This window comes from Sorex araneus, chromosome 5, assembly GCF_027595985.1.
Source record: "Sorex araneus isolate mSorAra2 chromosome 5, mSorAra2.pri, whole genome shotgun sequence".
Taxonomy (NCBI): Eukaryota; Metazoa; Chordata; class Mammalia; order Eulipotyphla; family Soricidae; genus Sorex; species Sorex araneus.
In genome coordinates this window covers 50816072-50841040 of record NC_073306.1, presented here as the reverse complement: position 1 = coordinate 50841040, position 24969 = coordinate 50816072, and the positions used below count along the sequence as shown (strand labels likewise).

Genomic DNA, 24969 nt, shown 5'->3' with positions numbered 1-24969 from the left:
GCCTGACTCATTTTGTCCCGGGGCAGCGACCACCTCTGAGGCGCTGCTCAGCGTAAGAAAACCTTTTATTTCAGTACGGGACAAAGCTCCGTCGGAGCAGTATGACCGTGCCCATAAGAGGGTCTTTCGTCCAGGGCCCTGCCTCCCCGACTCGCTCGTGGTGGTCCCAGTGTGGAAGGAAAGCGGGAGCGACTCCTGGCTAGGAACCCCGTGGCCTCGGGCCGGGCACAGCAGGCCCTGCTGGGGTTTGAGGTAGGGGAGGGTCTGTGCCCTGGTTGTTCTGCCAGAGGCTGGAGAGCAAGCAGTTGTTCTTTTTCTCTTCTGGTCCCTGGTCAGGGCGAGGCCTCAGGCCTGTGCACCAAAGCCCGAAGGATTCTGCTTCTGCCATCGCCACAGATCCTCACCTGCAAGAGGCCACGTGGGTGGTCAGAGCCACACTGGGAAGCAGGGTCCCTTGCTGGGCAGCGCCCTCCTAGCCCCTCTCACCAAGGGGTCAGGTCAGCACTTACACATCCTGTCCAGCCCTAAGGCTGCGCTCCAGCCCAGCTCCTCTCGAGCTAGGCTAGGGTTGGCGTAACAAGCAGCTACATCACCTTCCCGCCGTGCTACCACCTTGTACGGGATCTGCGAGAGATGGGGTGTACAGGGCTTGGCTAGACATCCGCCTTGGGTCTCAGGGAGGGTTGCAGAGCACCCACCCAGCAGGTCAGTTCACTGCTGCTGAGGGATCACCAAAGGGAGGTTGGTGACCCACCTTCTTTCCAGAGGCCTTCTCCATGGCCTGGACCATCTGTAGCACCGAATAGCCAGTCCCCGTGCCCAGGTTGTAGATCTGCCCGAGAGAGGAGAAAGGGATTGGGGAGGGGGCTGAGCTAACTACCCCTCTGGGCCCCAGTTGCCCAGGACTCCAGCATGTCCCCAGCCCCAGCCCCCTGCCTCCACCCCGTCTCCTTCTCCCTACCCGGCAGCCACACTGCTCCTTCAGCTTCTTCAAGGCTGCAATGTGGCCCTTGGCCAGATCCACTACATGGATATAGTCCCGGACCCCTGCAGGAAAGGACAGCTTTGGGTGGCAGGCTCAGTAATCAGTGTCCCCCAGTCTCCTACTGGCCCCTGTTCCTGGGCTCACCTGTGCCATCCTCTGTGTTGTAGTCATTGCCAAAGACGTTCAGCGCCTCCCGTCGGCCAATCGCCACCTAGTGTAAGAAATGCAGTCAGCTCCTCCCAGGCTCTCAGCACTGGCTGTAGCCCTCAACCACTCCCTCTTCCCCCTTACCTGGGACACATAGGGCATGAGGTTGTTGGGGATGCCCTGGGGGTCCTCGCCAATGCAGCCCGAGGCATGGGCGCCGATGGGGTTGAAATATCTCAGCAGCACTGCATTCCAGGCCTGTTGGGACAGCGGAGGGGCGGGGGGAGGGTGCAGACTGTCCCAGTGGAATCCACAACTCTTGCCCTTTCTAGCCCACACCGTCTCTTCCCTAGCCCAGACAGTGTTGTAAGGGGGACAAGTCCCCACCACAATGTGGCCTGGCTGCCTCCATGCCATCCCGCCCTCAGGCTCATGCAGGGATGTCAGGAGTCAGGGCTGAGTCTCACCTGGTCTGCCTGGCACAGATCCCGGATCATTTCTTCTATGAAGAACTTGGACTTGCCATAGGGGTTGGTGCAGCCCCCAGTGGGGTGAGCCTCGTCCAGGGGCAGATACTGGGGGTTCCCATACACGGTGGCTGAGCTGCTAAACACCAGATTCTTCACCCCGTGGGCCCTCATGATCTGCCCAAAGAGGGGGGTGTCAGTCTTCATTTAATCCCACCCCCTTGCCCACAGGTGGATAAGGCCAAGGTCCTGGCAAGCCCATGTATAGGTGGGGAAACTGAGGCTGAATGGCAGAGACATAATCAAGATGATACAGATTGGGGAGCTGGGGATGTGGCTCCATGGTAAAGCATATGCTTCCCTAGCAACACACACACAAACACATACATGCATGCAAGCGTGCATGCAACAGTATAGCTTGAGCTGGAGAAATAGCTCAACAGGCTGGAGTGCATGTTTTGCATGCAGAAGGTCCAGATTTGATGCCCCGTACCACATCTGGTCCCCAAGCACTGCCAGGAGTAACTCCCAGCAGAGCTGGAAGTGAGCACAGCTGGGCCTGCATGCCAAGCATATACACTAGCGCTTCCGCATCTCCCCACCGTCTCCCAAGGCTTTTCTCCACTATTTGGCACCACCCGGTGGAGGCTTCCCTGTCTGTGTCCTTGCTCCACTTCTCACCTCCAGGAGCTGGATGGTCCCTGTCAGGTTAACTCGGTAATAGTCCAGTGGCTTCTGCACTGACTCTCCCACAGCCTTGAGCCCCGCAAAGTGGATGACGGCCATGAAGTTGTGCTGTAAGGGTAGAGTGGGGCTCAGAGGTGGCTTGACAGGCCCAGGACCTGGGTGGCATCCCCTGCCTGCCAATCCCTCACCTTTTGGAAAAGATGGTGCAGGGCTGCCTGATCCAAGATGTCCATCTCCTCAAATTCCACAGAGCGGCCAGTCAGCTCCTGAATCCGCCTGAGGCTCTCAGGCATGGAGCCTCTTCCTAATGGGGTACACAGAGGCCATCAGCTCGGCAGAAGATGGGGTGGCTCCTTGGTTCCTGGGGCTTTCCTTTCATCCCCTCAGTGCTCCCCACTCCCACATATGCTCACCGCGGATGGCATTGTGGAAGTTGTCAATGACCACAGGCGAGTAGCCCGCTTCTAGCAGCTCCAGCACTGTGTGGCTGCCGATGTAGCCGGCCCCGCCTGTCACCAGCACCTTCTCCGCCATGGTACCTGGCCAAGGACACAGTCTCAGCGCTTGCCACAGAGTCCACCCAGGGTTCCTCCCACTCGGGGCTACTGGGGAGGGGGGCAGCAGTGACCTGGTCAAAAGGGGGTGGAGTCAGCCTGGGACCAAGGACCTTCACTTTTTAGGCATAGGGTTCACTTAGTCTCTCTGCTTTAATTTCCACCTCTAGGAAAGGGTGCTGCTAATTGTACAAACCACAGATGGAGGTGTGGGGTGAAGTTCAAGTGGCTACATTCCTGCTGCCACATGGCATAGGTGGGGGGCACAATGCATAGGTGCCAGGTTCCTCATGGACCTAGGGGTGGGGAGCACTGGACAGAGACAGGGCAGAAGACCTGGGACTCAAGGACCCCGGTCAGTCCTTCCAATCTGGCTGCTCTCAGTGGAGAGGGCTCCTCTGCTCAGAGACTAACCTGTTCTAGGCAGCCCCCAGGGTCAGCTGGAAGGAAGTAGGAAATGCACCAGAAGGCCTCAGGGTGGGGTTCTTTGCCAGGAGGACTGAGCCTGGTTCCGGGTTACATGTTGGCAGTCCAGGAATGGGTTCACCCCACCCCACCCCAGGGCGGGCAGGCTGGCTAGGGGCCGCTGGCTCATCCTGGTTTGGAGCTGTGGATCCCGCCCCACTCTCAGCAGCACTGGGCCAGGCTTGTAGACGTGGCCTTGGCCCCGATTCCATGCCAGGTGTGCATCTCCGCCCTAAACAAACTCTGTGGGCAGAGGGGGCCAAGGGGAAGGAAGGTCCTGACACTGAGGCCTTTCATTTGGAGCGGCCTGCCCCCATCCCTTCTGGGCTCACCCAGCTCTAACCCACTGAGCGCCCGCTGCGTGCCTGGCACCAAACCGGACACTTTTGCATTATTTTCCTGAGTTCCCCCAACATCCCGAGGAGGCAAGTGCTGCTCCCGGGCATACAGATCCTTTGCTGGAAACCACACAGCTACTGAGAGCTGGTGAGCTCTCGAATCCGAATCTGCAGGCTCGCAGCCCTCCCCCTCCATTGCTTCGCGCTGGACTCTGCTCGGGACGGCGAACCCGCCCCCACCCCTACGCCGCCGCGTTCCAGCTCGGCGCGAATGCCGGCAAAGCGGCGGTCCAGGGGCTCCAGCAGGCAGGAGGGGCTGGCGAGACGGGGCTCGCCGGGCCGGGCCGTCAGCGGCCACCTTCTCAGTTTTTCCAGGCTGCGAAAGGAAGGGAAGGGCGGTGCTCCTCGTGCTGGGGTGTGGGCCGAGGGTCGGTGGGGCCCGGACTAGGAAGAGGCTAGCGGGAATGAATGAACCCGGGCCGCTCTAGCCGAGGCGGTGGGAAGTGGAAGCTGAGAGGGCGGGCCGGGACTCTGCTCAGAGCGGCCTCCCCAGGTCTCCCTCTCTAGACCCCGACCACCCGCGCCCCCGGCAGCCCGCCCACCCTTCCTTCGCCGCGCGAACCTGCAGAGGACCGCCAGCCCCGCGCTGCATCCAGCGGCGCCGCCTCCCGCGCCCCACACCCTGGTCCCTTTAAGAGCCCGGGCTCCCCGCCCCGCCCCCTCCACGCCCCCTCGGAAACGTGTCACTTGGGAGTCGGCACTACGGGGAGCGGGGAGGGCCAATGCGCAGCGGCTTCACGACGCCTGCGCGGTGCGAGTCGGGCTGGCGGCCGGGGGTGTGGGGGTTGGGGGAAGCCGCCAGGGGTGGGAGCCGAGCACGGAGGTTGGCCCCGACTGTCCCTGTACGCGCGCCTGGCGCACGCTTCCGCCCCGACCCCTGGACCGAGGCCACTGGGGCGGCGCTGAGAAGGACCCGGCTCTGTCTTGTCTGGCGCTGTCTTGTCTGAAAAGCAGAGCACTGCGTTGCAGGCTCTGAAACCCAAGGGCACACCCAGCCTTCACTCGCACCGTGTTCCCAACAGTGGGACAGAGCTGGTCTGCACCCTGATGTTCTGACGACAGCACAAGGAGTGCTGTGTGTAATCAGGGGTGGATGACACCTGAGCAGAAAGAGAAACGTCAGGTGCTTCCCGCGGTCCGGAAAGCCTGTGCCCACCTACTCAGGCAGGGCCACCAACGGATGGCAGAATGGCAAGTGGTGACCAGAACAGCACCTGGCCAGGCCCAGAAGAGCAGGTGTGGGCTCCTGTCCCAGGAGTGCGTGCAGCGAGCCTGGTCACCACCCAGAACCTAGAAACAACCTCCTCAGGGTGTCCCGGCAAGCTTTGAGTTGCCAATTTCCAGTCCCTATAAATTGGGCTCATAAAGATACACAGAGCATTGTTACAAAGATGGTTTATTTCCCCCACCAAACCTCCTTTAGTTATAAATACACACACCTGCACAGAATACTGGAACGATTCTCATCAAACTTTTAATTACATAAGGTGTTTTCAAAAATCACTTTTAGAGAGGTGTTGGAGAGTTGGTGACCCCATTGCAGCTCACTCTCACCCCACCAGCAAATACTGTCACCAGCTTGGGGAACAACTTCATGCCCCTTTGCCTTGAAGAGCAATGACCCGAGATCACAGCTGAACTGTGAAGCCAACTAGAAGATTACATCCACACACAGACTTTGTCTACTGGAGACCAGAGCTAGGGAACTGATTCCCAAGTTCTCAGGCACACTGCTGCGCCTGAGACTGCAGCCTCTCACACACAGGTCTGGCAGGAGGGCCTGTTGCTCCCCTCCTTTCTGCCTGTGTGCAGAGCTGGCTGTGAGGCACTGCCAGCTCTTTTCATTTCATTCCCTCTTCACTTGCCATCTGCGAATTATCGATGCTGTGCCCCTATACCCACAGTCCCCGAGCTTGGGGGGTGGAGTGGGGTGGTCAGTGCAAGGGGCTCACAGTTTACAGGTAGCTTGAGACACTTTGGAGCTGGTTTTTCTGTTCAAGGCTTGACAAATAAAGGCCCCAGCTTCTTGGAGCTTCTGGAGGTTCACACCCTTTGAGAAACAAGTTGGAGGGCACAGTAAGTCATAACATGCTCTCAATGCCCAGAGAAACAGCAGACTGGACAGACAACTTAGCTGCCAGAAAAGGAAAGGTGCAAGCTGCTGTGATACTGTGTCCTGGCACCTAGGAGGGTTCTTCCCAATTCCCCAAGCAACAATTTGTATGTAGTGCAATGATCAGGGCAGCGATATCCAGGGCCTAACACAGGTCTGGCTCATAGTGGTCAAGAGCCTCACTGTAAGTAAGATCTCAGAAACAGAGGTAGGAGCAAAAACTACAAGGGCCCACTACAAGGGCGATATCAAAAACCTCTTCTGAGGCTGGAGAAATCGCTCAAGGGCTAAGTGCCTGCCTTGCATCAGGAAGCTCAGGTTTAATCCCTGGCATCACATGGTTCCCTCCAGTTTACTGCTAGGAGCAGCCCCTAAATACTGAGCTGGAAGTATCCCCTGAGTACTGCTGAATACTGCAAGGCAAGTGCTGTACTGCTGAGCTACAGGGCTGGTACCTCCTCCAACTGCCTTCCAACTCACACTGGAACCTGGCTTTCTCATGGCCTCCATCAACCAAACTCTACTTCCTCAAAACTTCACAGTAAAACATCCTTCCACCACTATCCCTTCACACACAGCAGCCACCCCTCTGAGCTGCCCTCCACATCAAAAGTGGGAAAAGAAACCCCTTAACCCATCATCTATCCTTGGGCTTTAGCGCTCAGGTCAGTTCAGTGCCATTGCCACCAGGGGGCAGGAGGACTTACCGTTTGAATGCCCAAGCCAGTGAGCATGTAGACAAGGTCTTCGGTGGCCAAGTTTCCTGAAGCCCCTTGTGCATACGGACAGCCTCCAAGTCCAGCTACAGAAGCGTCCACAACAGTCACACCCATCTGGAAACATAAAGACAGTGAATCATGAACCAGGGGTTCAGAGTTTAAAAGCCCCTCCAGGCACACTTCCAATCTTCTGTTGCCTGAAGACCAAGATTCACTCATTCCTTGGAATTAGGATTCTGAGGAAGGGAAAATCTTGCTGCAAGACATTTCTTTCTTGTTTATTTCCCAGACCAGTGTGAATCCTGGCTGCAGAGAGGTATATCTTTTAATGGCGCAGAAGTGAGGACCCAGGGCACCATATGGGAAGAGTGTGAATTCTGCTACTCTACCATTGCGTCCATGGGACGGGGAGGTGGGGGGGGGGGAGAGGGGGCTCGGTCACAGAAAGGGGTGGGGGGGCAGGGAGAGAGATGCCTCTTTGGAGCTGGGGAGACATACTGAAGCATGTTTGTTGCATTCAGGAGCCTGGGATTGGTCTGGCACCACATGACCCCAAGCACTGCTGTGGGTTTGGCCCCCAAACAAAAACCTCAGCGAGGTCTATCTGGCTCACCCATCTAAAATAAGCCCTTCTTGCTGTTGAAACCTCAGACCCCTTACTACTACTCTGACTTCAAGTCTAACCCCACTGGGCCTGTCCCATTTCCCTATGCCAATTCCCTCCAGACAATTCTTTCTCTTTTGTTTTCATCCTGTAGCAACCCTTAATTTTGATAGCCACAAGCCTGAGAAAATTAAATCTGAAAAGCATCAGAATTGTTAGAAACACATGCTTCTAAGCAATAGAAAAAAGAAAAGAAAAAAGTATGGAAGCTTCGGTAAATCCAAAGACAACAATTTATAGACTAATGCTATAACAAGATGGTCTATGGCCAAGCACTCAGAACGTCTAAGAAGCCTCCAGTTTACAACCCCTCACTCTGGGCCGGTCCTTAAGAAGCAAACCTCTAGGGACACAGCCAGCCCTGAAGAGGCAAGCCTCTGGGGACACAGCCTGAGTACTTAATCTAGTCTTTGGGGAAAAGCATTAAAGGGAGAGTGAACTCTACGGGCTGATTCCTGCATCCTTGCCAGCTCCCTCACACGTAAGCAGGCAAACTCACAACCCTGCATGGTACCACAGGAAGTGATATGTGAGTTTCCCCTGAATTCCCTGTCCCCCTACCCCCACACTGGTTTTACAAAATAGTGCAGCCAAGTCATATTTCTGCTGTTCTGTTGGCATGTGGGGGACCACTACTGGTGCTGCTCAGGGGACCATTTGGCTCCTGAATGCAATGCATGCACTCTAGTCCTTTGATGCACCTCCCTGGCCCTCCACTGTTCTTTTATATTTGGGGAGCCACACCAGCAGCGCTCAGGTGGTGCTATGGGCTGAATCCAGATCTCATGATGCACAATACACTCAGCGCACTGAGCAGCTCTGCGGCCACTACTGTATTTTTCAATGCCTGACTTCTTCATGCCCTTGGATCCTTGCTCAGGAGTCTTTGGGCAGATCTCCTCCCCAGTCACACAGGTAACTTTCTCAGCCCTGTGCTTCCTCCTTTATTTGTCATGAGGTATTAAGATTATCACCTAACTCCCCTGTGGCTAACCCCTAATTGATGCAGGTACTTTCAGGGCAGGGGCATATGTTTGTGTCTGTGGTGGTCAGCCTTGGAGAAAACCTGCTAAAGGAATAAAATCTACTGTCCCATAGCCATGCACTCAGGAAGAATGAGCCTTTTCCCAAGGATTTGCCCCAATTACCTGCAGGGCCATCAAGGTGTTGGCCAGGGCCTGGCCATAGGTATCATGGCAGTGGACAGCAAGGGCAGTCACTGGCACTTCTTGCATGACAGCAGACAGCATGTCCTTCATGATGCCAGGTGTGCCCACACCGATAGTGTCACCCAGGGAGATCTCGTAGCAGCCCATTGAGTACAACTTCTTGGAGACCTGGGAACAAGCAGGCAGGAAGACATCATATTCCTCATGTGAGGAGTTTAGGGGTCCTTGGCCTATGCTGCACACATTCTGGAGTGAAGCCCTAAATTATTATCAGATCACAGGCCCCAGAGAGCTGTATGGGAATGAGCCTCTCAGTCACATCATCATGAGAATTGGCCTAAAGGTGGGGGTCCAGCTGTACTGTAGACTGGATCTCCTTTGCCTTTGTCATACCTCTGGGTCTCAAATTTTTATCCTTGGGGCTGGAGCGATAGCACAGCGGTAGGGCATTTGCCTTGCACGCGGCCGACCCGGGTTCGATCCCCAGCATCCCATATGGTCCCCCAAGCACTGCCAGGAGCAATTCCTGAGTGCAAAGCCAGGACTAACCCCTGAGCATCACTGGGTGTGACCCAAAAAGCAAAAAAATAAATAAAAAAATTAAAAAAAAAATTTTAATCCTTCACTTTCCACTTCACACACCCTTTCAGAATCAGTCAAATGATTCATGTAGCTTTGTTCTTGGTGAGAAAATTCATTAAATCACAAGTCAGAGGAAATAGTTAAGGGTGTGTGTGTGTGTGTGTTGTGGGAGTGAATCTAGTTATCTTTTAGCAGGGGTAGTTTGGGCCACACCTTATGGTGCTCAGGGGCTACTCCTAACCCTGTGTTTAGGGGTCACTCCTGGCGAGTTTCAGGGGACTATATGGGATGCCAGGGTTTGAACTGGGGTTGGCTGTTTGCCAGGCAAGCACCTTAATCCCTGTATAATTTCTTCAGCTTTATCTAAATTATTTACTTATTTATTTTGGACCACACTGGATGAAAATACTCCTGAATTTTCACTCAGGAATTACTGCTGGTGGTGCTTGGGGGACCATATGCTGCAGACAAATTCGGGTAAAGCAAGTGCATACCTGACCTATCACTCCAACGCCTAAATTATTTATTTATTTGCTTTTTGGGTCACACCCTGGAGATGCTCAGAGGTTACTCCTGGATCTGCACTCAGGAATTACTCCTGGCGGTGCTAGGGGGATGATATGGGATGCTGGGAATTGAACCTGGGTTGGCAGCATATAATGCAAATACTCTACCTGCTGTGCTATCACTCCAGCCCCTATTTTTAGTGAAAACATTTATGTTTTTCTTTTTCTTTCTTTCTTTTTTTCTTTTTGGGTCACTCCTGGAGATGCTCAGGAGCTATTCCTGGCTCTTCACTCAGAATCACTCCTGGCGGTATCAGGGTACCATATGGGATGCTGGGAATTGAACCTGGGTTAGCAGCATGTAAATACTCTACCTGCTGTGCTATCACTCCAGCCCCTATTTTTAGTGAAAACATAACCATTTATGTTTTTCTTTTTCTTTTTCTTTTTTTTCTTTTTGGGTCATTCCTGGAGATGCTCAGGAGCTATTCCTGGCTCTTCACTCAGAATCACTCCTGGCGGTATCAGGATACCATATGGGATGCTGGGAATTGAACCCGGGTCAGTTGTGTGCAAGCAAGATGCCCTACTCCCTGAACTATCGATCCAGCCCCCCATTTACAACTTTCGATACTCATTTCCAACCCCCTAAAATAATTACAAAGTCAGAACAAAACGCATGCTTTCCCCATCCCCATCCCACCCCAGGATGCTGTCCCCTCTGTGCTGTTGGAGAAGATGGAGAAAGGATGTGGGATGTGAGAGGGACAGGATAGAGCTAAGGCTCGACTGTGGTGTTCCAGCAATAGGAAATGAGGAGCCCCATCCACAAGCCCACACAGGTGGACTAAAAAGGGCCAACCTTGGGGAGCTGGAGGTGCCAGATTAAGTTCTGAGCTTTGCTAGAAAGGATCGAATGTTTTGGAGCACCCAATTCTGCCTAGGGAAGACAGCGGTGAGGACTGAAGGCAACAGAAGGACAGCATCACTCTCAGGAAGTACTTACCAGCTCCCACTCCCCATTTTGGGGGTCTGTGTGGGGTAGGAAGAGCAAGTGGGCTTTGAAAGTAAATAAATTACTCAGTGAGACTGAGTTTCACCACCTGCAGCTATGTGGAGCTGAGAAAAAATGGCCACACTGCATTCTGTGCAGGCAGGCAGGGTCTTGCCAACCACACAGGAGCTGCTGGGATCCTGAGGTGAGGAGCCCTTCCTTCCAAGTCTTCACTGATCAAGCTTGGAAACTGAGTCCAAGGTGTGGATCCTAGGGTCACGGGCAGGGGCTTCAGGGTCTCTGTGCCTGGCGCAGAGCTGGGCCACCAGGAGCAGAGAAGGGAAGTGATAACCCAGGCCATGAACTAATGAACAGTGTCACATGAGGAAAGGGTGGCAAGAGGAAATGTATACTCAAGGGAGACCAGAGAGTGCCCTCTTGAGGGCTCAGCATGCGCACTCACCTCAGCTACTTTAGCGGGGGAGATCTTCCCTTCATAGGGGCATCCAAGCACGCAGGAGACGTAACTGTGGAAAGACAGAGGAGATGTGATGTCCATGCCCCAAGCAGGGGAGGCAGGGCAGCTAGTTAACAGCCATCCTGAAGATAGGAGGGAGGGCAAAGGGCAGGGGAAGACCCATTCAATGTCATAGTGCTAGCAGGGTGGGGAGCTGGGAGCTGACAGCCGGTGACACAGGGAGCAGGGACTGCATAGGAGAGATAGTCAAAAAGAAACAAGAGTGTAGAATGAGGGACCAGAGTCATAGTAGAGTGGTAAGGAGTTGATCACAGCATCTCACATGGTTCCCTGAGCAGCACCAGGAGTGGTTCCTGAGTGTAGAGCCAGGAGTAACCCCTGAGAATCGCCACGTGTGGTCCAAAAACAAACAATAAAAAAAGAGTGTATAATGAGCAGGGTCCTGGGCTGTACAGCAGAAATCAGGGTCAAGGCTATATTCATACAGGGACAAGAATAATGAAACCAAGGCAGGTACAAAAGAGCTAGGTCAACCTGTGAGCCAAGAGCTGAATAGTTCCAGTGAGTACTGGAGCACTTATTCATTCACTCATTTGTTCACTCATTTGTTCATTGATGCACCGAATTGCCCACGATGTGCCAGGCACTGGGGTAGCCCAGAGAGAGAATCTGATAAGGGCCCTCTACCCTCTTGGAGACAATTTCAAGCTTGCTGAAATATACTGAGTAGAATCAAAATCAAGGCAATTGCATAAATGAATTAGACCATCACAGAAAGTGACCAGCTATGAATGAAAAAAAAAAAAAAGAAAATTGAGGGCAGAAACAACCGCAGGTGGTCAACAGTGGGGGCAGGGGAACTGAGCTGGAACTGAGAGAAGGAAAGTGCAGAGAGGAGAGCAGAGTAGAAGGAAGAGCAAGCATGTTCATGGAACACAGGACAGAGAGTGGAGGCAGAGCAAGGTGCGAGAGTGGGCCCCACTTGTGGACTTTGTGCTACGGTAAGGAGTTTGAATCTTGGACTGTGAGGACTTTGATTCCCACCCACCCTGCTAAAGCTGAGGTACTATAAAAACCTTGATTTTCTAGGGGCTGAAGAGAGAGAGTACAGAGGGTATGGTACTTGCCTTGCATGTGGCCAGGTTCAATACCAGGCATCCCATATGGTACCTCAAGCACCCATGGAATTACAGGAGTAATTCCTAAATACAAAGCCAGAAGCAATTCCTAACCATCACCATCACCAGGTATGGCCCCAAAATCAATAACAAAACAATCCCTGACTCTAATAAACACTCCAGGGGCTGGAGTGATAGCACAGCGGGTATGGCGTTTGCCTTGCACACGGCCGACCCGGGTTCAAATCCCAGCATCCCATATGGTCCCCTGAGCACCACCAGGGGTGATTCCTGAGTGCATGAGCCAGGAGTGACCCCTGTGCATTGCTGGGTGTGACCCAAAAAGAAAAAAAAATAAACACTCCATATATTAGGCAAAATGAATATCTGTGGGATAAATTATTAGGCGGAGGTGGGGAGGCCACAACCCTCAGTGCTCAGGAATTACTCCTGGCTCTCTACTCAGGGATCATGCCTGGCAGGGTTTGGGGAACCCTTATGTGGTGCCAGGAATCAAACCCAGCTTTGCTGTGTGCAAGGCAAGTGACCCACCCGCTGTACTATCTTTCCAGCCTGACAACTAATTTTAAACTCACTGTGTTCTCCCTTGCACACATATCCCACTTGCTTGTGTCTATGTATCTCTGTAGGCTTTATTTCAACTTTGGAGAAGTTCATGTTCTCTCTCAAATGTAGTTCTTCCCTTTTGCTCTCCTTACATCTTTCTAAATAAGTGTCATTCAATAAAAACTATCTTGTATCACTTAAAAAAAAAAGTTGGGAGGGATACTGGGAACATTGTTGGTGGGGATTGTCACTGGTGGAGAGATGGGTACTTGATCATCTTATGACTAAAATGTAATCATGAAAGTTTGTAAGTCTGTGACTGTACCTCATGGTGATTCATTAAAAAAATTTAAAAACCCCAAAAGTTCAGTGTATTCTTCCATTTTATTATTATTTTTTTGTTTTGGGGGCACACCTGGCAGTGCTCAGGGCTTATCCCTGACTATGTACTCCTGGTGAGGTTCAGGGGACCATATGGGGCTTGAGCTGGGGATTGAGAATTGATTGGCTACATGCAAGGAAAGTGCCTACCCGCTGTACTATTGTTCTGGCCCTTTATTTATTTGTTTTTGTTTGTTTGGGGACCACATCTGGCTATGCCCCGGGTTTACTTCTCACTCTGCACTCAGGAATCACTCAGGATGGTGCTGGCAGAACACATAGGGTACTGAGGATCAAAACCAGGTCAACTACTTGCAAGGCAAACACCCTATCCACTGTCCTATTGTTCTGCCCCTGTCCCCTACCCCCACCATTCTTCCATTTTAATTCTCCCACCACTGCTGGGAAAAAAAGGGAAAAGAGCCAAGAGTTACATGGCCACTTGATGAACCCCCAGAATATTTCAAGGGGGCCACGTGTGAAAATCATGTAAATGAGGGACTATGGAATGAACAGATCAAATAGGACAGGGCCACAGTAAGGTTAAAAAAAAAAACAGTAGGGGGCCATGAGCAGAAAAGGGCTTAGAAATCCTATAGGAACGAACATGGGATCAGGCAGATCTGACAGGTCCAGCTTCTCACCCCTGCTCAACCCCTGTCACTTCCCATCATTTCCTGTCAGTTCCTAAGCCCTTCCACCTGGGAGCAGAATCCAACATGGACTGAGAAAAAGCTGGCTCTGCTCAAGGAGAATAGGAGATAATGTAACAAGCAAATAAACATGCTGTTAGAGCACAGCAAGAAATGTACGGAAGCCCAGGAGGGGCAGCACATCAGAAGAGGGACAAGCTGAAGATGACCAGGAGCTAACGCTGACTAATAGGATATGAGAAGAAGAAACTTTAGTCTACAAAAAGCAAGTGCAAAGGTCCAGTGGTGAGAGAGATAGCACGAGGGTGAAACAAATGGAAAGAAGTTCTAATAGGCTAGAGTATAGTTTATAGAGGAAGCCAGAAGGTAGCAAGTGGACAATGCAGAGCTGGGCAGGGCCTTGTTGACTGTGTAAAGTCTGGACTTGGAAGTTACTGATGAGTTTTCTTTTGTTTGTTTGGTATTTTTGGGGGCCACACCCAGTAGTACTCAGTACCTACTCCTGGCCCTCTGCTCAGAATCACTCCTGACATTGCTTGGGGGACCACATAGAGTGCTGGATCGAACCCATGTCAGCTACATGCAAGGCAAGTGCCCTGCACACTGAACTACTTCTCTGGCTCCTCATTGAATTTTGTTTTTGTTTTGGGGATGTACCAGGGAATGCTCAGGGGTTACTCCTGGCTCTGGACTCAGGAATCACTCCTGGCAGTGATAGGGTGACCATATGGATCAAACCTGAGTCAGCTGTGTACAAAGCAAGGGCCTTACCCATTTTACTCTCACTCCAGACCCCACGTTAATAAGTTTTAACCAGGTGTGATACACTCAAATCTGTATTTTAAACTCACTACTTAATATTTTCCTGAGGTGGTTGGGACTGACCTCAAGTCTCCTACATGCAAGGCACGCACTCTACCACTGAACCATACCCCTGGCCCGCAGATATGTATTCTGAAAGCACAATCTGGCTGCAGCCTGGTGGCTTTGTGAACTCACTGGAAGCATGGCTTCCTTCCCATGCCTTAGGTGTATCCTCTCAGTGTGGACAGCCCCTCCTTGGCGGGCAACTGTGAGCCTCTTCCAAAACAGAAGAACAGCTGCTCGTAGAGTTGGGGTTCAAATGACCTGGCAAACTCATTGGTGTCCTCTACCATTAGATTTTTTTTTTTCACAAGTTCACTCAAAAATCATGTTTGAGATAAAGGACCTGCTTGGATTTTATCTGAGTTACTTGGAAAAAGCTGTCTAGGCACGGAATTGAGGCCACTCACAGTCAGGGCAGGAAGTCTGTGGGTGAAGGGTGAATGGCATCAGGGCCTGGCTCCATTCCAGACTCACCCGCGCACAGGGATATTGGCTGCCTGAGCTGCTTTCAGGACTTCATTGAACCGCTGCAAACTCTCATCAATGGAGCAGTTGATGTTCTTCTTAGTGAAGAGCTCTGAAGCAGCTCCAAAGATGCTCACTTCCTTGGCTCCAGCAGCAACCTGCAACAGCCAGATTAATTCTTTCAGCTGTCTTTTTCTCTCCAATAAACTTTACACTAAGTGGCAAAAAAAACCCTTTGTCTTAAAGAAAATAAAAAGTGTTTTTTTTTAACAGTGAGATTTTTGTTGAAATATCGAAGGTAATCAAAGTAGCAGCCATTTCTCTAGACTGTGAACTAAGCAATAGCCCCACGCCGGCCAAGAAGAGGAAATATCCCTCTTTCCCAGTTGTTTCCCATTTTCGGGGAGAAACGAGGCGTGGCATCCACCATACTATGAGGCTCGGGAAGGGAGATGAGAAAAAAAAAAGAATTATGTACTTGGAGCAGTGGGGCTACATATCTCCTCATTCTAAGCAATGGAAAACTAATTATCAAATGCTTCCTTGGTAGTAGGGCTGTCTTTCTTGGGGGGAAACTCCAACAACAATAGTGAGTTTTGTGTTGAAATATGGAATGTAATCAAGGTAAAGAGAAAATAAAGAGAAATTCATCAGTTATGCAGTTGGGGGTACAGGGCAGGGGCAGGAGGTATACTGGGGTTTTTGGTGGTGGAATATGGGCACTGGTGAAGGGTGTTTGAATATTGTATAACTGAGACATAAGCCAGAGAACTTTGTAACTTTCCACATGGTGATTCAATAAAAAAAAAAAAAAGTGTGTGTTTTTTTTTAAAAACTTTGGGGCCACATCTGGTTGTACTAAGAACTCACTCCTGGCTCTGCGCTAGGATCACTGCTGGTAGGGCTCCGGGGATGACACAGAGTGCAGGAGCTCAAATCAGGATTAGCTGTTTGCAAGATTTTTTTTTTTTTTTTTTTTTGCTTTTTGGGTCACACCCGGCGATGCACAGGGGTTACTCCTGGCTCTGCACTCAGGAATTACTCCTAGCGGTGCTCAGGGGACCATATGGGGTGCTGGGAATCGAACCTGGGTTGACCACGTGCAAGGCAGACGCCCTACCCGCTGTGCTATTGCTCCAGCCCCAGCTGTTTGTAAGATAAATGCTCTCCTTTCTGTATTATCTCTCCTACCCTGATAGAATATTTTGATATATGATGCTAAGAACTAAATTATACACTTTCCAAAAAGATATCATGAAATCCTAACTTCAGTACCACAAGATATGAATTAGATTTATATTTAAATTTGTTGTAGATGTAATTAGTGAGAATGAGGTCACATTTAAGCTGACAGTACTGGTGTCCTAATAGAATGGTGGCCACATGAAGACAGAAACTATTCTCTCAAAAGGAAATGGGTGATAAGAAGAGCTAAGATTTATTAGATACTTAGCACCTACTAGATTTTTCCTAAGCAATTTATAGATTTAGATTCATTCCAACTTCTAAATCCTTAAATTGTCAGGTCATTCTCTATCTTTAGCCCTATTTAGGCAGAACCTGAATGATTGGGATGATCAGAGAGCTGGTCACACAGAGAATAAATGGCAAGACCAGGAATGCCCTGGCTCTGGTTGACAGTGCTTAGTGATACTGGATACAACCATTCCGACATCCTAGGACTGGGACTGAGGCTGAGAGTCAAAGCAAGGACCAGTCAGTCTCACTACAGGAGCCCCACCAATAACCAACTTACTTACCGCCGCCTGGAAGCCTTTGAAATTTGGGGTCAGGACTGGGTAATTGATGCCAGGAAATTTCTGGATGCCCTTCAAGACTTCAGCGTGGTCAGCCATCTGGGAGCCAGAGGAGATAGTATCAAGTCACCACCATCAAGGACAGGCAAAGGGCAGGGTGAGAAAAGCTTTTTGTCACAAAATCTCTTATAGTCTGGAGTCTGGGAAGATGAGTCCTTTCACAGAGTTGACTCTGTCTGATTTGTGCTGGTGCAAAAAGTCCCTTCGGTGTGACTGATGCCCCAATTTTTCCCTTATGGCCAACACTGTCAGCTTTACATAAACAACGACAGCAGTAACACTACAGTGGCTTGCTGAGAAGGACTTCAAGCCACATACTTCAAGCCCTCTGTTATCTAACACTCATTTGGAATAGGATCCTTCTTTCCCATCTGACTGTCTCAGAAAAGCAAGTGTTGTCAGTCTTTATCTTGTACACCCCACATCTCTAGCCAAGTATGAGGTTCTAGATGCTGGAACAAGAAGAGAAGTGAAAAGTCATTTTCATCCTTGAGAGGTTACCTATTTCATCGTGCCAAGATCACCAAGCAACTAAGAGGTGGAATCAAGACTAAATCCAACTTTTTTTGCTTCAAACTTTTCTTTTGCAGAACTCCATGACTCTGAACCACTGAGACCCCTCAAAACTAGAGACCCAGAAACCCACATTCCTGACCTCAATTTTCTTCCAAGGCCCATGCAAAACTTCCCAGTCCTCTCATCTGTTAAATCCCTTTCCTGGGGCTCACCTGAGGCACCCACTTGGGAGACACAAAGCTGGTGGCTTCTATAACTGGGAGTCCAGCTTCAGAAAGCATGTCTATAAGCTTGATTTTCACTGCAGTTGGTACAATATTCTGTAGTGGGGAGAGAGATAAGCACCAGAAAAGACGGGTCAGCAAAACTGAGAACAAAGTGTCCTTTGAGCACAGTGTCTGTGGTGGGAAGCTTTGACTACAGCAAGCACTTCACTATCTCCATTTCAAAACACTGATGAGAATCCACATATAATTCTTATCAGCAGAGGGGGTACAAGGCCTCGTCCTCAAGTTCTACAGATAGTATTCTGCAGTAGAAGCAGGTTCTCATCTGAAAAAGAGTTCATGGGAACAATACTTTTCTGCCATTCAGACTTTTGCTCAAACAAGGGTTGGTCCATTTAGGATCACATCCTAAACAAATAGAGAACAATGTGCAGTGGCCTAAATGATTGATCCATTGGGTCGCGGGAAATAGGGCCCCAAAGAATCACATCATCACCGAGTGACACAGTGTTGAGCAGGACTGACATGACTCTACCCTGGTGCTTCCATCAAGCACCCACTATTAAAGGTAAGTAGGTCATGCTTTAATAAAAAAAAAATTGGTAAAAAAATAAAAAGAATTAAAAATAAGGAAAAAAAAGAAAATGGGTGGGGGGCGGAGAGCAATAGCATGGTGGGTGGGGTATTTGCCTTGAATGTGGCAGAGATAGGTTCCATCCCTTGCATCCCATATGATCCCATGAGCAACACCAGGAGTAATTCCAGAGTGCAGAGCCAGGAGTAATCCCTAAGCAATGCCGGGTGTAACCCATAAAGGCAAAAAAATAAAAATTGGGGGGACCAGCATGATAATATAGTGGGCAGGGTGCTTTCTTTGTACACAGTCAACCTGGGTGCTATGGATATGGTCCCCTAAGCCCCTAAGGGTGATCCCTGAGTGTAGAGCCAGCAGTAAGCCCTAAGCACTGCTGGGTGTGGCCTCCAACAAACAAATAAAGATAAAAACCTTTGTCAAATATCATATATAATTTCTTCAAAAATTATGCCCCAAACAATAGAAACTATCTTTCAGCATCCCACGGAAAATACTAACAACATCCAGACATGTAAATGTCTAGATCTGTTACAGTACAGTTTGTTCAATGTGAGACATATGTGGTTATTTCCATTTAAATGAATTAAGTCACATACAAATTAAAATTCAGTTTCTCAGCCATAATCACACTGCAAACGCTCAATAGCTGCATGTGTCTAGTGGCTATCATAGAAAGCAATTATCACATGGAACATTTTCATGTTCACAAAAAAGTGTTTGCTTTTTCTATTTGGAGAAGTCTGTGTTCTCTCTTGAACACGTATTCCTCTCCCCACACACTAAGTTTTAATAAAAACTAACCTGCTTCAGAAAAACAAAACTAAATAAAAAAAACTAAACAAAACTAGAGACTGGAATAATAATGCACTGGGCATGGTGTTTGCCCTGCACACGGCTGACCTGGTTTCAATCCTGGGACCCCATATGGTCCTCTGAGTCCTGCCAGGAGTGATCCCTAAGTGAAGAGCCAGGAGTTAGCCTTGAGTACCACCAGATGTGTCTCAAAAATCAGGGACATCATACCTGTTGCACCACTAACTTAGATTGCTTGCATCAAGCCATGGGGGGCCTGGCTTCATGCACCTGCCCTGAGCTCAGTCAGGTAATCAAATCTTACATAGCTCTGCTCATCTCCATTGCACCAACTATAGAAAACCAACTCCCAATACTTGAGGAACATTTTTTGGGCTGATTTTCATCTTTACCTTTTCATTTTGTAGACCATCTCGGGGACCAACTTCCACAATTTTCACCCGGCTGGGAAAAGCACTCATAGACGAAGTGTTGACCTTTGGTTTAAAAGAGAAAGAAAAAGTTAAGAGAGAAAAAGGTTATCACAGTTCTCTAGGGGGACAAATCTGAAAGAACAGATCCAAGTTGACGAGAAAGGCACTTGCCTTGTAGATGGGTCAACCCCAGTTCAAATCACCAGAACTGTCATAGGTCACACCTGAGCACAGAGTCAGGAATAGCCCCTGAGTACTGTATGGTGTGGACTAAAACCCCACAACTCCCCTCAAGAGAGAGAAAATATCCATCTTGAATCTGAAATCTGAAAGTATAGGTTACTGTGGCAAAATGCAGTATTTCTTCCATTTAATTCACATTAGGTCTGCTTGAGAATTAAAAACAAGAAGAGGAAAAACCTCAGACAAGTTTTTGATTTTGATTGGGTGCCAGGGATGGAAACCAGGGCCTAACACAGGAGTTACTACTGAGCTATATCCTTAGCTCAGCAAATCTCAGTTTTTCCCTTTCTACATACACTTTCCAATAACACTTTGCTCTAGAGGAGTCATATAGGAGCCCACTAAGAGTCACCGCATTAGAACAAAAGAATCCAAGCGCTCTGATCACTCAAAGATTATGAGCGTCAGGAAATCTATGCCAGAACTAGGAGCAGAAACATATATATATATGTATATATAATGTATATACATTATGGCTGGAGCAATAGCACAGCGGATAGGGCATTTGCCTTGCATGCAGCCGACCCGGGTTTGATTCCTCTGCCCCTCTCGGAGAGCCCGGCAAGCTACCAAGAGTATCTTGCCTACATGGCACAGTTTGTGGAGCTACCTGTGGTGTATTCAATATGCCAAAAACAGAAACAACAAGTCTCACAATGGAAATGTTACTGGTGCCCACTCGATGCAAATCGATGAGCAATGGAATGAGTGACAGATATATGTGTGTATACATATATATAATATATACACACATATATATGTACAGATATGTGTATATATTTTTCCCCTCTGTTACATCACAATTTAGCAATATAAATGAACAGGTCACTCATGCTCCCAGTTCAAGCTCATTCCAACTGCCTAAATGACAGTTGAAAATTCAGGTTGCTTCTTACACAAACTAATTTGCATCTCTCCAACATCTAAGGACCTAAAAACAACAGTTTTACTTCTCCTTATGTTCATTCTGAATTCACCCTTTTAGTTTCAGTAAAAATCATCACATGCATCTTGCTCGTTGCTCAAGCCAGAAACCTGATTCATCCTCCTCCTACTAACTCTGGCCAGTGAGTTTTTTATCATTTGACTCCTGCTGATCTCGGTGACCTTACATATTCCTGTTGCTCTCCACCTCCACAACACCCTGCCAATATGGGATCACTGTGCCCCAGTCTCACTAGCCTTGAGAACCCACAGGAGTGTTCTACTACTTACGTTTCTTACTTTTCCCATTTCCCCAGAATTCAACTGGATTTTCTCATATCTGACCCCCTCAGGTTATTTAGGAGCCTTAGGCAGGGCTCCCCAGTGGGACCTTAGGGGACCAGAGGATCCAATTCAGGGACTATAAAATACCAGGCATGCACCCCAGTCTTGGGGTTAAAACTCAGGTCCTGGCTTCATCTCATCTTTTAGTCACAGACTGAAAAGACTGTGACCACCCATTGCAAAGTCGACAATTCCCTCACTCCCATCAGTTTCCATTTCAAAACTATAATTATTCCCTACAAAGCACTTCAAATAATGTCCAACCAATGCTTTCTTTCTCTTTTAAAAAATTTTTTTGGTCAGGGGGATTTTTGTCACACTCAGCAGTGCCCAGAACTTACTCCTGGAGGGGCTCAGAGGACCATATGGGATACCAGAATCAAACAAACTCTGGTTGGCTGTGTGCAAGGCAAGTGCCATACTACTGTTGGGTCTCTGACTGGTCAATGTTTTATCCCATAGCATATAAACTCTAGGAGCTTGACCTTCACTTTATTCCTTGTGTTTTGTACCCGGCTTGACATTAAGCAGGCATTTTTGAATCTCCTTTGTAAAACATGCCTCAAAATCTACCTCTGCTCGGGGCTGGAGTGATAGCACAGTGGGTAGGGCGTTTGCCTTGCACGCGGCCAACCCGGGTTCGAATCCCAGCATCCCATATGGTCCCCTGAGCACCGCCAGGGGTAATTCCTGAGTGCATGAGCCAGGAATGACCCCTGTGCATTGCCGGGTGTGACCCAAAAAGCAAAAAAAAAAAAAAAAAAAAATCTACCTCTGCTCACTACTAAGTAATACAAGACTAGGTTTCTCTCTTTTCTTTATTCCTCTTTACGCTACTCTTCAAATTAACTTCATTTTACCAGATTTAATATGAAAAAAAAAAAACACCGCATAGGACAAGGGGAAGAATGAACTGTGTAATCAATCTAAGAAACCCAAACCACCAGAATCCTTAAGAAAAATATATTCCCTGCAATGAGAAGCAGAAAATGGACCAGCAACCCTGAACAGACCTTGAAAAGCTCCCTAAACTGAACAACAGAGCTTCCTAAAGACTAAAGTGGGACACCAAATTTCAGGAAATCAACAGGTTAAATTAGAAGGCCTTTTGTGGTGGATCAGCCTCTTTGCTCCATTATCCTAAAATTATTCCACTGGAAGTAAGCTGCATGAGGCAGGAACTTGGTTTGATATAGTGCCTTGCTTCCAAGGCCCTGGGAGATTATAGGGGTTCAGTAAATAACTGATGAATGTTGTGAAACATTACAAAAACCTGCTTGCAATTGCCTTATAACAAAATAAAATAATTCCCTTCCTGCTCCCCATGTTCACATAACAAAGCTATTCCATTCACATTTATTAAGCATTTAATATTTTTCAGGCACTTTGAAGCCTTTTACATATTAACCCATGGCACCCTCTCAACAGCCCTATTAGGTAATAATTGGCATAACCACCCCCCTCCTGCCATTCTACTATGAGAAACCTGAAACTAAAAGAGATTAAGTAACTTTTCTGAGGCCACAGGTTAGCTAATCACTGAGTCAATATTTGAAATTGGCAGAATGGGTCCATGGCACATACGGTTAACAACTAGGTTATGTTGTCTTTTGCTTCCTTTGGTGCTTCCAGTCTTCTCAATAAATATTGAGTTCCTTCCCTAGATTAAGTTTGCTCAGAAATGAACCCCCCCTAACAACTCAAGGCCTGAGCCTCAATCTTCTGAGCTATGGTGTATCTGTATCAGCAGCTACTACAGACCAAGTTAGCTGTTAAGTGCTAACTCCAGGCATCTGAACCTCATTTATCCTCTACGTGGCAGGGACTATCATTACCCTACTGAGGAAGACACAGCCTCAGTAGTATTACCCAAAATTTCTCATCCTGTAGAATGAGGGCATTTGGACTTGGCCTGACTCTGCTATGGGTTTTAAGCTAGAAAGTTCATATAGGGCTTTCACAACCACCTCATTACACCTGAGTACTTGTCTGGTGTATATTAATACCGGCCACATGATTTAATTTTCTTAACTTTCACCTTTATTTTACACAGGAACAACTGGCCAAGGTGGGTGGCCTGGAAGACTTTAATGTGACTTTTGGGGAGGGGAGGTCTATTGCCAACCAAAATAGTGTCAATTCTCCCACTGCACTGTTAAAAGTCCCTGGAACTCCAGAGGCAAAATTTCCACACCTCATCAGCAAGAGCAATGTCAAGTGTGTTTTTTTTTTTGTTTTTTGGAGTGGTGTTCAGGGACCATATGGGATGCCGAGGATCGAACGTGGATCTGCCATACAAAAGGCAAACTAACGCCCTACCCGCTGTACTACCGCTCTGGCCCCAATTCGAGTTTTATCGACGTTTTCTTTGATCTCCAAAACAACGCTAGGGTGGCTTGCACACATGGCATACGTGAGAAACTGAGGCTTGCTCTCTGTCACTCGGCCAAAAACGTGGCAGGGCCGCGGGGACCCCACAACATTACCAACACTAATGCCACCATGGATCCGAGGTGTCAGCGAGGTGACCGACACTTTTCCTCACCCGCTGGGCACGGTCGAGAGGGGAGACCACAGCACAGGCCTTCAGTGCGAACGGGAGGGGATCTCAGCTGGCCCCACGCCAGCCCACTCTGATCTCGCGCCCCAGAACGCAGCAAGGGCAGCAGACGGAGACGCCAGGAGGACGACCCTGGTGGCTGGTACTACTAAGACTTTTGAGAGGTTGGAAAGAAAGTACAAAGTGGGTAGGGCATTTGGGCCGACCCGGGTTCGCATCCCACGTTGTCCCCAGAGCACCGCCAGGAGTAGTTCTTCAGTACAGGACCAGGAGTGGCCCCTGAGCATCTCCAGGTGTGGCCCCCGAACCAAACCAAAACAAAACCAGTTTGCAGAGGCGTGAGGTTCAATTAGAGAGAGAGCGCGCGAGAAAGGCGCCGGGGACACCGAAAGGGCGTCGCACAGGGCATGAGACCGCGAGACAGCGTCCTCGGCCGGCGCTAACCGGGCATCCCGGCATGTCACGCCCCTCGCGGAGCCTGAAGTTTCCTCAGTCCCCTCAGAGGGCTTGGAAGGGACAGACTGGCTCGAGACTGGAAGGATAGAAAGCTCAAGACTGGGAGGCCCTCACGATTCTAGCCTGAAGAAGTGTCCAGCGTCGCCTCCCAGTGAGCAGCCGCGACGGGCCAAAGCCCCCGACCCGACCGTCACGGCGTCAGCCAGGCACTTACAGCCCGGAGGGACGTCAAGCCCGCCAGCCTCCGCGGCAGCGCCTTCCTCACAGTCGCCATCTTGGCCCGGCTTTCCCCGCGGCTGTCAAGCTGAGTTCCCACGTGACCGTGGCCGCCAATAGGAAGTGGTTCCGGTTTTAGGGCGGAGCCTCGGAAGACTCTATGACGCTCGGCTCTGGCTCCGCCTCTAGCTCCTCTATTCTACCTTCCTTAAACTTTCTTTTGTTTTGTTTTGAGCATCCGCCGTGCTCAATGCTTACTACTGGCCCTGCGCTCAGGGATCGCTCCATTTTCTTTTTCTTCATAACTTTCTATTCCTTTGACATGAATTGCATTATGTATTTTCAAAATTTATTAATTTTTTAATTGAATCAGCGAGATACACAGTTATCAAGTAGTTCATGATTGAATTTTAGTCATATAATGTCCTAACACCCGTCCCTTCACTAGTGTCCATTTCCCCCTACCAAAGTCTCCGGTTTCCCTCCCGCCCTCAAGGATTACACTCCTGGAAAGACTTGGGAGACCATATGGGGTGCCAGGAATCAAACCGGGGTTAACTGCGTGCAAGGCAGGCACCTCACCTGCTGTACTGTCTCCGTGGTCTCCATGGCCCCTTCTTTTTCTTCTGTGCTGGAGTTCCACTAAAACTTGGAATATATGTGCTCTCCAACCATTCCCCCACTCCCTTTTTAAAAAAATGAGCTCTTTTATATATCAACCAAATCGAAGCGCTGTAACAGTAGAGATGAACAAAAATTAACCCGTCTCTGACTTCATGGGTTTAGCGTCAGGGTTGTGGGGCAAGAAAGACATCAATGAAAAGAAAAGTAATAATATATCTACTTTGCTTAAAATAAGATCTAC

The 24969-nt window shown here is 49.2% G+C and overlaps 2 protein-coding genes across 3 annotated transcripts; both read right to left on the bottom strand.

Moving 5' to 3' along the window:
• Positions 1-47: 47 nt before the first annotated feature.
• On the bottom strand, positions 48-4339 carry GALE (UDP-galactose-4-epimerase). Its single transcript, XM_055138927.1, has 11 exons — positions 4266-4339; positions 2700-2825; positions 2475-2590; positions 2281-2394; positions 1600-1776; positions 1277-1390; positions 1130-1196; positions 962-1047; positions 755-832; positions 510-624; positions 48-404 (listed from the first exon to the last, which is right to left on the bottom strand). The coding sequence occupies exons 2-11, from the start codon at positions 2818-2820 to the stop codon at positions 346-348; spliced, it is 1047 nt and encodes a 348-aa protein (XP_054994902.1). The 5' UTR covers positions 2821-2825; positions 4266-4339; the 3' UTR covers positions 48-345.
• An 813-nt stretch (positions 4340-5152) lies between these two features.
• Positions 5153-24207, bottom strand: HMGCL (3-hydroxy-3-methylglutaryl-CoA lyase). 2 transcript variants are annotated; one of them, XM_004603436.2, is made up of 9 exons: positions 24103-24207; positions 19340-19423; positions 17525-17632; positions 16740-16835; positions 14989-15137; positions 10914-10977; positions 8348-8536; positions 6524-6649; positions 5153-5753 (listed from the first exon to the last, which is right to left on the bottom strand). In XM_004603436.2, the coding sequence occupies exons 1-9, from the start codon at positions 24160-24162 to the stop codon at positions 5652-5654; spliced, it is 978 nt and encodes a 325-aa protein (XP_004603493.2). In that variant the 5' UTR covers positions 24163-24207; the 3' UTR covers positions 5153-5651. The 2 variants fall into 2 exon arrangements, with proteins under 2 accessions (XP_004603493.2, XP_054995126.1); XM_055139151.1 differs by having other exon boundaries at positions 24003-24140.
• Between the last annotated feature and the right edge of the window lie 762 nt (positions 24208-24969).